This window comes from Sesamum indicum, linkage group LG8 (genome assembly GCF_026168435.1).
Source record: "Sesamum indicum cultivar Baizhima isolate 11 linkage group LG8, ASM2616843v1, whole genome shotgun sequence".
NCBI classification, from domain to species: Eukaryota; Viridiplantae; Streptophyta; class Magnoliopsida; order Lamiales; family Pedaliaceae; genus Sesamum; species Sesamum indicum.
The window spans coordinates 31,494,105-31,506,987 of record NC_142664.1 but is presented as its reverse complement, the minus strand read 5'-3'; the positions used below and the strand labels follow the sequence as shown (position 1 = coordinate 31,506,987).

The 12,883-nt window shown below is 36.0% G+C and overlaps 3 protein-coding genes across 3 annotated transcripts; all 3 read right to left on the bottom strand.

Moving 5' to 3' along the window:
• Positions 1 to 2,320: 2,320 nt before the first annotated feature.
• On the bottom strand, positions 2,321 to 3,937 carry LOC105169797 (SKP1-like protein 1A). The gene is made up of 2 exons (XM_011090314.3): positions 3,499 to 3,937; positions 2,321 to 2,793 (listed from the first exon to the last, which is right to left on the bottom strand). Exons 1-2 carry the CDS (start codon positions 3,823 to 3,825, stop codon positions 2,620 to 2,622), a joined length of 501 nt encoding a protein of 166 aa, XP_011088616.2. The 5' UTR covers positions 3,826 to 3,937; the 3' UTR covers positions 2,321 to 2,619.
• Positions 3,938 to 4,993: 1,056 nt separating this feature from the next.
• Positions 4,994 to 7,064, bottom strand: LOC105169796 (chloroplast protein FOR GROWTH AND FERTILITY 2). The gene is made up of 2 exons (XM_011090313.3): positions 6,526 to 7,064; positions 4,994 to 6,017 (listed from the first exon to the last, which is right to left on the bottom strand). The coding sequence occupies exons 1-2, from the start codon at positions 6,841 to 6,843 to the stop codon at positions 5,178 to 5,180; spliced, it is 1,158 nt and encodes a 385-aa protein (XP_011088615.2). The 5' UTR covers positions 6,844 to 7,064; the 3' UTR covers positions 4,994 to 5,177.
• Positions 7,065 to 8,583: 1,519 nt separating this feature from the next.
• Positions 8,584 to 9,851, bottom strand: LOC105169795 (putative BOI-related E3 ubiquitin-protein ligase 3). The gene is made up of 2 exons (XM_011090312.3): positions 9,253 to 9,851; positions 8,584 to 9,164 (listed from the first exon to the last, which is right to left on the bottom strand). Exons 1-2 carry the CDS (start codon positions 9,532 to 9,534, stop codon positions 8,673 to 8,675), a joined length of 774 nt encoding a protein of 257 aa, XP_011088614.2. The 5' UTR covers positions 9,535 to 9,851; the 3' UTR covers positions 8,584 to 8,672.
• Positions 9,852 to 12,883: the final 3,032 nt, after the last annotated feature.

The window sequence follows — 12,883 nt, the reverse complement described above, 5'->3', positions numbered from 1 at the left end:
AAAGCATGGCTCTCGTCCCATAATAGCAATCGGTAGAGGCTGCTACACTTGACATTATCAACAGAAACCTTCACCAAGTAGTTCTCCTCAGCTGGAACTATGGCAAACGCAATTTTAAGGCTTTTGTTTGCACTTTGGCGTTAAATAAAAGAGGAGAGGGTTCCGATTTAATTCTACATGGCATATTTTGGAGGGAATAACTAGTTGACTTGATCAAGTTGGCATTTAAATGCCATGTCATTTAGTGAAAATAAAAATAGTGCATAGTTGGACAACCTCATAAGCAAAAAGGCCGGAATTTTTTTTTTTGAAATATGGTCATGTGCCTTGCACATGACTTTTTCTAGCCATTTTAGTCGGAATAGGACCAAAATCATGAAAATCGTGTACTTACAGGACCAAAATGTAAAAAAATAAATCGTACATGACTAAAAATACCAACCAGACTAAAATTGTAATTTTTCAAATAATAAGCAATAGTCACTTATTAATAATAGTCAACATTTTATTTTTAATCTAATAAGATACGTGATTTTACAAGTTTAGTATCCAAATTTTATAGAGTTAACAAAGTAGGTTACGTAAAATTAAAAGAAAAAAAATATATAATTTTTTGTTCCCAACAAGATTGAGTTTGACCAATGTATACGGCTTTTTGCCATTGACGTTCGAGATTAAAAGTGCCCCATTTTTTAATATCATGAGACTTATTTCTTCACTTTATAAATTATGAAACGAAAATTGTGACGCTTCTTGTTCGGCGGAAATAAAAGTGAAATTTTGTCCTACATTATATTATTGAGGGATAATTGCATTATTTGTTTTAAGATATTTGATATAATTACACATAAATTTACGTTGTTTCAAAATTACATTTTATATACCAACACTTGTTTCTTTTTAATAACTAGATCTCTCCGTTCAATAAAAAATTACTAAATTTATTGATATTCGCACAAAATTGAATGAAAATTCATTTATGTCTCTAACTAACATATTATTAACCTTATGCAGTCAAATAAATTTTCTCTTATCCTACTATTATAAATGTAAAGATGTTACAAATAATGAGAATAATTTATTTGATTTATAATAAAATAATAGTAAGTCAATAGAAGACAAAATATAAAATTTTCATTTAATTTTTTGTTATTGAGAAAATTTATTTGTTAAATAAAAATATATGTTACTGGTATTAGACATAATTTTTTGAGTCAGTGAGGATCGATATACAATAATACCAAATTTTAGAAAAAAAAAAGGCGGTAATCATTCCTATTATCAACATACACGAGGACAAAGGAAGGAAATAGAGTGTTGCTCTCGCTGAAACGTAATTGGCATAAACAGCAGTGCAGCTACCTCACGCATGCCTACAGTCGTGTATTTGGACTGGTCAAAACTAAATTTGACCAATGACGAAATAGTTTCCATCCGGGAATCAAAAAAATAAAATAAGGCCATTTGCCTTCAAAATCAAAAGTGTCACGTTGTTGAAAGGGTACCAACTTTGTTAACCCGTAAAATATTGGACTAAACTTGCAACTCAATTTTTCATTCCTTTTTCCTCTTTTCTGTTGATAGCATAATGCAGAGACTTGTTCAGTAGTGCATAAAAGCTTTATTTTGTTTTGTCCTTTATCCAAGTTTACCAATTCAAAAAAAAAAGAAAGTTTTTGCGGGCGAATATTTACTCCTGCAATCTCTATTTCAGTCGTAGCACTTGTTCGTGACTTCTCATAATAGGTGAATTGATTTCTGGTTCATTTCGCGATTCTGAATCAGTCGTAGCACTTGTTCGTGACTTCTCAGAATAGATAAATTGATTTTTGGTTCATTTCGCAATTCCGACTAGTGAATCAGTAAGATTCATTTGTTTAATAAAATCTTTTGTATTCACAGGTTTCATCGTTCCGACCACTTCGTACTTAATGGTTATTTCAGAATTTTTCAATGGAACTCATAATCCAATTTATTCTTGAGTCAACCTTCTTAGTCTTTATTGGCTCGAAGCTCTTGATTTTTTTCTTCTATACAAAAGATTCATTTAATATTTCATTATGGATGAATCAATTAATATTGATGCGTCGAACTCCATGGTCAAAACACGAGATCAGGGAACCATCTCAATGCGAATGACAATGGCAGTTTATTCCATGTGTCAAATCAGACTCATCAGAACGAATTGTTGCTCCACTACAAGCATTTCCAAGTTTGACACTCATAATGAAGGATCCTTATATCGAGCATATCATTGCATCCTCTTGTCGGCTGTTACCATCAAGCTCATACCACATCATAATGATACAGAGATCAGTCGAAGAAGAACGCCGTAAAAAGAGGCACACCATCACCATTCACTGATTCCATGTAAATGGAAGAAGAAATAAACAGAGCTGCCAAAAATAGACGACATCACAATTACCATTAACCATCCAAAAGAACCTTCAGTAAACTTTCGTCATAACGACAAAATAAGGTTCCAATTTGGTGAATCAGAGGTAAACATGCAAATGTCTTCAGCAGAACACGATGAACATATTTTACTATTGACACTCTGTCCAAAGACACTATTAGGAACACTGCACAACTATCAGCATACGAGCCATCAAGTAGGTATCACTCAAATGCCCATGCATTCTCCCTGCGTACCTCCTCTTCCTCCTCTGGTGTGAAGTCATTCTTTATGTTGAAAGTCTTGCGAATTTCCTCTGGTGTCTTCCCCTTGATCATGTCTGCTACAGTTTGGCATGTGAGGTCAAGGAGGCTCTTGATGTTTAGGTAGTTTGCAGCCTGAAGATCGATAAAATCATCAGACAAAAAACTGCAAGCTATTCCCAGCAATGCCTTGCAGCAACTTTAGCCCATGTAAAAGAAAGCAGCAACGAGCAAAACAATAGCAATGTGTACTGTACAGCTATGCTCCAACCCGTTAATATATCTCAACATGCATAATGGACATGCTGAAACAGCCTCCACAAGTTCATAGTATCCTTTTCACACATGCGTGAACCAAGTTCGTAACAACAACAAGAAGACAGCCAGCTAGGGAAAAAGCAATAATGAAACAAAACTACATAAAACAATTAAATCCAAAACGATTAAGTGAGACTAGAACAGAAAAAAAAAAACAATACACAGCTCCACACATGTAAAAAGAACAAGTGGAGACCAAAATTAGGAGGAACAAGATAAAGCACAACCATACTAAGAGCAAATAAGATAACGCAAAAGGCGTCATGCAGAAAATAACCCCAACAAACATACAAAACTAAATCCCAACGAAATAAATCTACTAGCATGCACGATTGTCAAACGCAAGAGTGATATAAACAGAATAGTGGAAAAATTGAAGGCTAACAGCTAGAGAGGCAGAACTGTAAAAACAATAATACCCAGGGGCAGAAATGATCAAGAAAAGCGACTGTGGCAAAATCGAAAAAACAACAAAACCTAGGGGCAAAATAGTCAAGCTAAACATAGAGAGGAGGGAGATACCAAAATCAGGTCAAACAGCGTGCCTTGATCAACCTTCACGAACTCGGCATCGAACGCCTTCAAATCGTCTTCGGCGACTTTGTCGGACGCCGTGGCATCGGCGGAGGCCTTTGCGGCGGCGTCGACGTGGCGTTTACAGTACTCGATCACCTTCGCCAAGATCTTCGAAGTAACGTTAGGGAGCGGGATGCTGGTGTCAGCGCAATTATCCTCAATCATATGCTTTATAGTCTGCGACTCTAGAGCAACCGCCTCCTCCACCTCGAATGTCTCGCCGTCGGAGCTCTTTAGAACGATCATCTTCTGCGCTGCGCCGTCGGACGACATCTGATTGATCAAAAGATTTTCCCAAAACCCAAACCTAAGAGAGAGAGTTGGAGAAAATATGGGGGGGGGGGGGGGGGGATGGAAGAGCTGGCGAGGAGTCCAAACTGAGAAAACGGTGGGCGGGGCAGGTTATTTAGAAGTTAGGCGGTCAGTGAAACTGCGGCAGTCTTTCGAGTGCGACTTCTCCAAATTTTGTTTTAAAAGCGTGCTGCTGTTGAAATCAGAGGAGGCGAGAAAACAAATAATACAAACCCTCAAGCCGCATTTGGATAACAATTTGAATTTATTAAAAAAAAAAAAATTCAAAAGAACCTTCATAGTAAGTGTATTTCAAATCCATCAATTTAAATGTTAAATTCTAAGATTATTAATTCAAACTAAACGCCAGTGAATTTGCTTCACTAAATGATTACTTTTTAGACTAATTACATAGGTAAACAAAACAAATACATAATCATAATTTTTTTTTGAGAATTATAACAAGCACAACATGAAAAGATGAAAGAAATCTCTTTAAATTAATAAATTGTTTTTTTATTAATAAAATTATGTAGTCCTATATTATTAATTTATAGAGTTTTAGTATCCAATTATACTTGGAACATCAAAATGAATCTCGTGAGCATTATTGTTTCTTTGAATACAACAAGTGCAATAGTTGTCCTATTCAAAAAATTCAAATGCTTGATAGATCCAAATCTAATAGTGCTTGTGACTTATAAGCCATTGCGAGTTGGATTTGAGCTTGCTAGACAGGTTGATTAAGATTATTAAAAAATATTCACATAATAAATATATTCGAATCTCATCACTCTCTCATTTTCACATATAATGTCAAACATATTGTTGGAATTGAGTTGGTTCCCTATTGGTTTTGTTGATGTGATTACTCTGCCAATTATGCAAATTGTAAATACTCTTCTCTTCTCCATCTTAGATACGCATAAGTGGGTGGGTGACACATTGACTTGCTCATGCTTGACTAGGTAATTAATGTTGGTAATGGAGTTTGAATGAGAGAGAGTTAGGAGGAGGACGAAATGGTCTATGCTCGTTGCAACTAATGCTATTTTTCTAATTCACATATTTCCTAACTGCTATAAATTCCTCCAACCCTCATAATTAGAAGATATGCGCTGAAAGCAAATGAATCAGTCTAGAGCCCATCTTACTCAAAGTGGCAACTTGCCCCATACCTTTTGGGGCGGGGCAATGAAATATCTAACTTCAGAATCATATTGGAGTCTTGGACATACAAAGCCACAGGCACAAGCTTTTCTCTCAATTCACTACCTTGTACCTCCCAAAATCTTTCACTACCACAAAGAGACAAATGAGGAATTCTAAACATGTTAATACAAGCTAAATCCAAAAAATTGGCTGATCAGAATCGCAAGCCCTAAAGCAATTGCTATAAGGGAAGACGCCCATGTGAGCTTCTCCGTTATTCTAGGGACTCTATCCTTGAGCGCTTGACTACATGAACCTATAAACACGGTGTAACTTCCCATAGCAATTACTGTCCCAACTAAGAACATCAACAGAAATGCAGCACCAGCCAAGCGAGAAGGCAATGCCAGTGCAGGCAAGATCATCATCAAAGCATCAGGCTGCAATCCATGGACAATCCCTGTTGCAAAAGTGGCGAATCCAATCTTCTTCTTTGCAATGGACGGGCTAGTAACAGCCTCATACCCACTAACATCACATCCAACATTTTCCAGGTTAACACACGGAGCAGGGACTTCTGAAGCTTCCCTGATTCCCATGGCACCAATTACAAGCAAAGTAAAACCCACAACTCTTGTTCCCCACGTCCTAATGACCTCAATATGAAGTCGATCTTTCAAGAGTAGAAAAAGTAAGCCAAATATAACCTGTCCAGCGTCATGGCCACATCCCCATAGGGCTCCAACAGCAGCACTTTCCATCCTCGTACGGCCTATTGAGAGTGGAGCTAATGCAGCAAGATGATCAGGACCTGATAGTGTGTGTAAGCAACCAGCAAAGAAGCCAGTCCACGCACTGCTGAGTAACTCACTACGAACGAGACTACTCCCTGCTGCAACCGCAGTTGGAGCTCCAGCTTTAGCTGCACTCGGAAAACTAGCAAAAGCTGGTAGCACTATGGCCGGATGGTGTAATGTAAAAAAGATTGCTGATATTAATATCAGTTTCCCAGCATTATACACCTGAAGTATATGGAATAAACCAGTCAACAAAAGGGACGACCAGCATGCTTCCTCTTGTTACGCATAGGAGATCATATTGGATTTATATTGGTCAGGACCAAACCTAAATTCCATTTCTAGAATATATATATATATTCGAAATTAGGAATTTATAGCAAGGTGCATTTTGCATTCTTTACTCATTGGTAATTCTCCTAAACTACCACACGATTATCACAATGCGTTTCCAAAAAACAACTAGCAAGTAGGGCAATAATCTGCACGATATCAGAAAGATAATAAACAAAGAAAGACAGCCCTCAAGATCCAATTAGCTAGGCAATTACATTTTTTTGTCTAAATCCTATATGTCCACTTGATCAAAGAAAAAACAGACATGCTCTTCTGGAAACTGGCACGAGTCTATGTAAAACACGCAAGCAGCATATTATCGCAGAAAAAACCAATCAAGGAATCACGTCAAATGCAAAAGATTATAGTACAACAGGAAACTCCACAGCATCAGTACCTTTTGCTGCTTAGATAATGTACTAGCAATTAGGTTGAGAAAACAGGACTTAGTTTCCGACCCATTGGCCGAATCCACAGAAACAGACAAATCCTTTGCCGGGAAATCATCAACGGGTTTGGGGGCAACAAAATACGGGTCATGGTGATTGCATGAGAGAAGATTGAGTCGGCGCAATTTGGAGCGAGCAAGCAACGGAAAGGACAACGTCGAATAAGGAGAAGGAGCGAGTCTCCGGAGTGAGTCAAGTCGGGGAAGAATTGGGGAATCGCAACGGAGCTGGGAAGGGATTAAATTGGAAGAAATTAACCTCTCCATTTCTCGGAAATATGCAGCCCTGAACCCCCCCAATTATATTATAGGCAGGGTTCTCTTATTTATTGGGATTATTTTGCAGGGAGAGAGAAGAGAGGAAGGAGTGGAGCTGAAAGGATAAACTACATATCAATAATATCATACTCTTTTCTTTTGTACCGAGTCCCACCCACCATACCAAGTACCAACCCCGTCGCCACTGCCAGTTTTAACTGTATCTTCAACTCCTCTTTCCTACACAACCATTTTGCTTTGTCGTTTTGAAATCCTTAGTTCTTGAAGCTGTGGCCCATATTGCTCTATTATGGGCTAATCAAGTAATCTTGGATACACGATTTTTCCAAGAATTGATTTGGGCTGAGGTGGCCCATTGTTTGCCCTTTTCTTTGGATGAGTTTTGTCATAAAGAGCAGAAAAAGGATGAATTTCCCGAGATTACAAGTAAAAATAAGAGACGTTTTTGTTTCCTTCGACCCAACGTCAGAAACAATGCAGTTTGTAGTTGTAGGGCAGAAAAGGCAAAAGGGCACAGTTTTCATTGAATGTGGTAAGCAAGACAAGGAAATTTTAAGTCACATTGTATGACACAAGTGGAAGTGGTAGACAAAACTTTTGTGGATGATGGACAGCCCAAATATCCATTAGATACAGCCTGTGTGATAGCTCCCAAAATCCAACTTTATTAGCCATTTGCTTCAATTCACCCTCACAACCAATCCAAATATGCTGTTCCAAATTTGGGCATCTCTCCACCTAGTTTTAATAGCCCTTTTTCTTTTTTCTTTATTTCCCCATCCAAACAAGTTTGTTCTAGTGAAATTCGGTTGTGGATTGCATGCACTACACTCGATCCATTCTTTATCATCTGATTGAAGAGGAGGAGTGATGGAATTTGCACTTATGTTTCAATTCCATGATCATTCGGTTCCATCAAATCTACTAGGGTAAAAACAAATCTCAACCTAGAGTTAAAAAAGAAAGTAACTCCAGAGGTCCAGGAAAGAAAAAGATGCTCCTAGACTAGTCTAGTCTAATCTAGTTCATTGTTGAGTTATGAAAAGAAGAGAAGAGTGTGGAGAGAGCTTTAATCATAAGAAGGGAAAGTGATGGATGCAGAGTGAGAAGAGAAGAAGCTTTTGATGTCATGGAAATGGGCAACAAACAAAAGGGATGAATGAAGGAGAAAAGGGTGATGGATTGGATGGTTTCTGTACCTTCACTCATCTATTTGGGGTAAACTACATCTTTCATCTTCACGGATTTAAGTTTACAGAGAGCTAAAACCGTAGGAAAACAGAAAAAGGACTCATTCTACAAACAGCCAAACAAGGAATATGAAAACCCTCAACATCTTTACATTTGCCCAAGAATGGATTCTAGTTCTACTCATTCAATCCCTTTCTTTATTATTATAATTATTAATATAATAAAATTTTAGTACTCTCAACCTTCTCTTCTAGGACTCTTTTCCTTTGCTCCTCTCTCCTAAAATTTAGTGTAATTACACGTATACCTCATGTATTTTGAAAAATTACATTTAACATTCTTACGATTTGCTTATTTTTACTAGCGAGGAGACTTATTTATTAGACACGAAAACAAACCCCAGACGTATTAGATGTAATTTCTCGAGACCTACAAGAGAACTATAATTATCCCTTAAAATAAAATGCAAGCGTTATTCCAATTACAATTCATCGAGAAAGCATAAAATCAAGAAAAAAGGAAAAAGGGCTGGAAGTCTTTTCTGGGTAAAATCCTTGTATCTTCATCAAGTTAAACCATTGACAGGCCTCAAAAGGGCTTCCCAAAAAAAAAAAGAAAAGAATCAATTAAAACAATGCCTCTACACTGGCTTTCTTAACCGTTGTACAAACAGGGCAGGAATCAAGCAATGCCTCGCAATCTCTGCATGAACAGAGATGCCTGCAGGGCAACATAATTACACACGAATTCCTAGAATTGCAGCATCTGCACACCATCTTGCTCGCGTTTTCAACCCACGTTTGTGTCTTTTTCTCTTCTTCTACGCAGCACGATTCTGCATCCTCAGCTGCATTGCCCACAGCTTCTCTCAGCCGTTCGATCGTGCTGTTCAACGACGCAACCATCGCCTCGTTTTCCCTGGCTACTCTCTGCCATGTTTGATTCTCGGCCTCCATCCTTTTCAGAAAATCTTGGAGCTCCATACTCTTCTTTGCTGCTCTCGCGATTTCTTCTTCTTTTTGTTTGATTAAAAACTGAATCTTCGATTCGTACTTCTTCATGAACAGCGCTATTTGCTGCTTTCTTTGCTCTTGCAGCGCCAATCTCAATCTCTCGTTCTGTTTTTCCAGAGGAGAAGAATTAAAATCGTCAGAGCTATGTTAATTAACAATTCTTACTGATTAATTTAAACAAAAAGAAACTCACCTGTGAATTGATGAAGAGATCAATTTCCATTCTTTGATTCTCAATACTGTGAGAGAGAAGCATTGATTGGTGATGATGATCATCATCTGTTGGAAGAAGAATGGGAGATTTGTGCATGATGAGTGGCTGGGGTTGGGGTTGGGGTTGGGGTTGGGGTTGGTGTTCCTGTTGTGGTTTCTGAATGAAAAACTGGTTACTGAATCCACGAGCATTCTCCATCATCAACAGATCTTGAGGACACCCAAAACCAAATCCTGAATATATCTGCGCTTGAATAGCCATTGGAATTGGGATAACAATAATACTGATATATATATATATATATATAAAAAAAAAATTCCGCAACAACCAAACAGAGTCTCCTTTTCCTCAGCCAACACAAACTCAGCCAAAGATGAACCAAACAAAGTGGGGTAAATTTATGTTTGGCAAAACCTATAATGATGATGATGATGCAAATTTATATATATCTATTATAAGTTTTGGATTGGGGGATGACTGTCTGTGAGAGGCTAATGCTTTCTTTCGAGAAAAACGTGTCATAAATTATAAAAAATAAAAAAAGAGGACAAAGATGGTAGGGTGTCTTTGTGTTGTGTATTTATATTGGAGAGGAGGGATGGCCAGAAATCAAATTTATAAGGTAAATTTAGATAATCCATCCTCATTCAATTAATTAAAGTAAGTTAAAAAGGTAAAAAGATGAAGGTGGGGTGGGGGCCTAGGATTCTTGATTTCTTCAATCTTTTTTAATTTTTTTCTTTTCTCTCTCTCTCTCTCACTCTCTATTCTTGTGATGCATTAAAGAGGGATGTTGAGGAAAGGGCGTACACATGCTGATTTTGTGACTAAAACTATCGGGGCCAGAGATTTTCAGACTGCCCACAAATTCAATTCCGAGGCATATTCAATGGTATAAATCACTTTTTTTTTTTTTTGAAAAAATGTACAGTCAATGATGAATATATTATATTTATTATATGATTGATTTGAAATTAATAAAATTAAAATTTGCCCATAACAATGTGAGGAGGAAGAAGGTAAGCGAGGAATCAGAATTTGTCATTTTGTAAAATGCTGGAGAATAGGATTCCAGACCACCTATGGTAATACTAAATTTTCTTGCCATAAATGCACCTCGGATTTAGAGCCTATAGTGGGTAATTTCACTTGTTAATTTCCATAATTTAGAATGGGTACCTTTTAATTAATGATAATCGGTGAGTCCTTTTGCTTTATGAAAAAGCCATACGATTTTATTCCCATCAGCAGATTGCAATATTCACAACACAATCCAACAAATTTATTTTTTTCCTCTTTATACACATGACGACATGTACGTGACGATTTTGTTTTTTTTTTTTTTTTTTTTTTAAAAATCAATATAACAATTCAGAGCATAATAAATAAATAAACAAATATATTTATTTATTGAGATGTTTGTATGGGCATATCTCCAATTAAAGTGGTCAAAGTAATTAGTGATGGGGCCTTCATTTTCACACTTTAAACAAATGACAAGGGTTTAGTGTGAATTGGATGCGTGTGTATGAAATTGTTTTTTGTTTTTCCCATCATCGTGAGATGCGCCATATGGTATGAGGAACGCGACATTAGACTTTTCGTGCCTTTCTTTTTCTCTTTCCCCTCCTCCTCCTCCTCCTTTATTAGTTGCTCCATCATTATTACCCTATTAATTCCATATATAAAATAACAATTTCCACTTTTGTCAATGACATGGGCATCATAATTTGTATTAATCTGCAACATTATACACTTTATGCTTTAAAAACTTTAATTAAATAGTTTCCATCAATTACTTATTTTTTTTTTATCTATTTACATATATCGACTATACTTCAATTATTAATTACTTTTTACAAGAAATAGTTCATTTCTTAAAAAAAAATAGTAAAATAAGTACACACAATTCCACTTATTAAATATTGCAGACAATTAATTTTTTAAAAAAAAAAAAAGAGTTGGTATTAATTTTTCTATCCCATTTTCCTTAGTCTATCCTAGAAGGGGAAAAAGATAAAGAAGGCATGCACGTGATTATCGATTGAAAAGCACATTTTCCTACCATTAGACGCCAATTCATAATGTACCTGTGAGAAATTAATTAAGAAAAAGGTTTTAATTTTCTTGTGGTGTAAGTCCATTTTTTACCAACCCCTACAACTATAGACATTTTGGGGTCATCGTCATCTCCATCTCCTAGAGCTTTGTTTCATGCCCTCCCACACAATAATCCCTTTGCTTAAAGTACCAAAATTAGTTACAAAATGCAAATCACAGTAATTAATAAGGGATGACTTTTCAGTTCCCTAATTATTTTCCAACCATCATACGTTTAGAAAAATTAAACACCAAGTCAACAAAGAGTTGTAATTCTTTTTGCGCTGATAAAAAATTAAGAATAGAGTATTTTAAGTATTGTGATTGGAATAATAATATATAATATTTATAAGGGATGTAATAAAAGAAATAAATGTGGAGGTGGACCAATATTGGTATTTAATATATATAGTTAGGGAAGAAAATTATATATGGACCACACCCACATTGCTGTATTTTTGTTCCCCTAAAGGCTAAAAATTTGAGATGGTCCAACTCCAAGATGCGTAGCCCTTGTGTCTAACATTCAATTTCCAGGAATTATTATTTCCCAATTTTTGCGTGACATCCACTTTCACTTATTTATTGCTACTCTACTATATATCTACACGCACATCCATAGTATGCGCGCAGCATTAATGACTCAAATTTGACCACACCCACATAAACACATTGTGATGAAAAAAATTCATAAATCTTTGAATTTAGTATACTCGTGATTCAAGAATTCAATGGAATCTTGTCCTTTTATAGCAAAATTCATCATAAATTTGGAATTTTTATTTATTTTTAAGTAAAAAATAAATGATGTACTATTATTGAAAATAAACTTAAAACTCCAACTCTATACCCTTTAATTAAAAGTCTGTGAGATATCAACTTCACGATTCAGATAATGAGATATCCTATTATTTCTTGGTACTGCTATGGAACACTTAAAACAATTAGCAATAATAATAATATTAATAATGAAAAAAAAAAAGGAAAAATAAGTGGTAATATTAAGATGCAGTAGGAAACAGGAGTATTATTGTGAAGGAGGAATAGGGATGTGGTCTCATGTACAAGTGCATGCACCAATAATTTTGATTTCTACAGGTGGGGTGGTGTGGTGTAGTAATTTCCTTCCAATGGTCCCAAATTCTATCTGCACAATCTAGCTAGTTGAATTCTGCACCAACACTATTTCCATTATTCCTTTTTTTTCTTTTTTTAATATTACAAAATTATATAGTAGGATGGGTGTGTAGTTAATGGGTTGTTGGTTGATTTTGAATATTCAAAGGCTGGCTTAATATTGTTGCTGACTCTGACTATGTATTTTGCTTTTGTTAAACATAAATGAATATACCTGATTTTGCAAAAACTAACTCATGTGAGGAAGACCACCTTTGTTTCCCCCCATCCTCATTTTCTGTTTCTTATCCTTATTTTATTTCAAAGGGATTCATGCAACTTTGACTATTGAATTCAGACATTTGGATGCATCTTAAACACAAACACACGCACA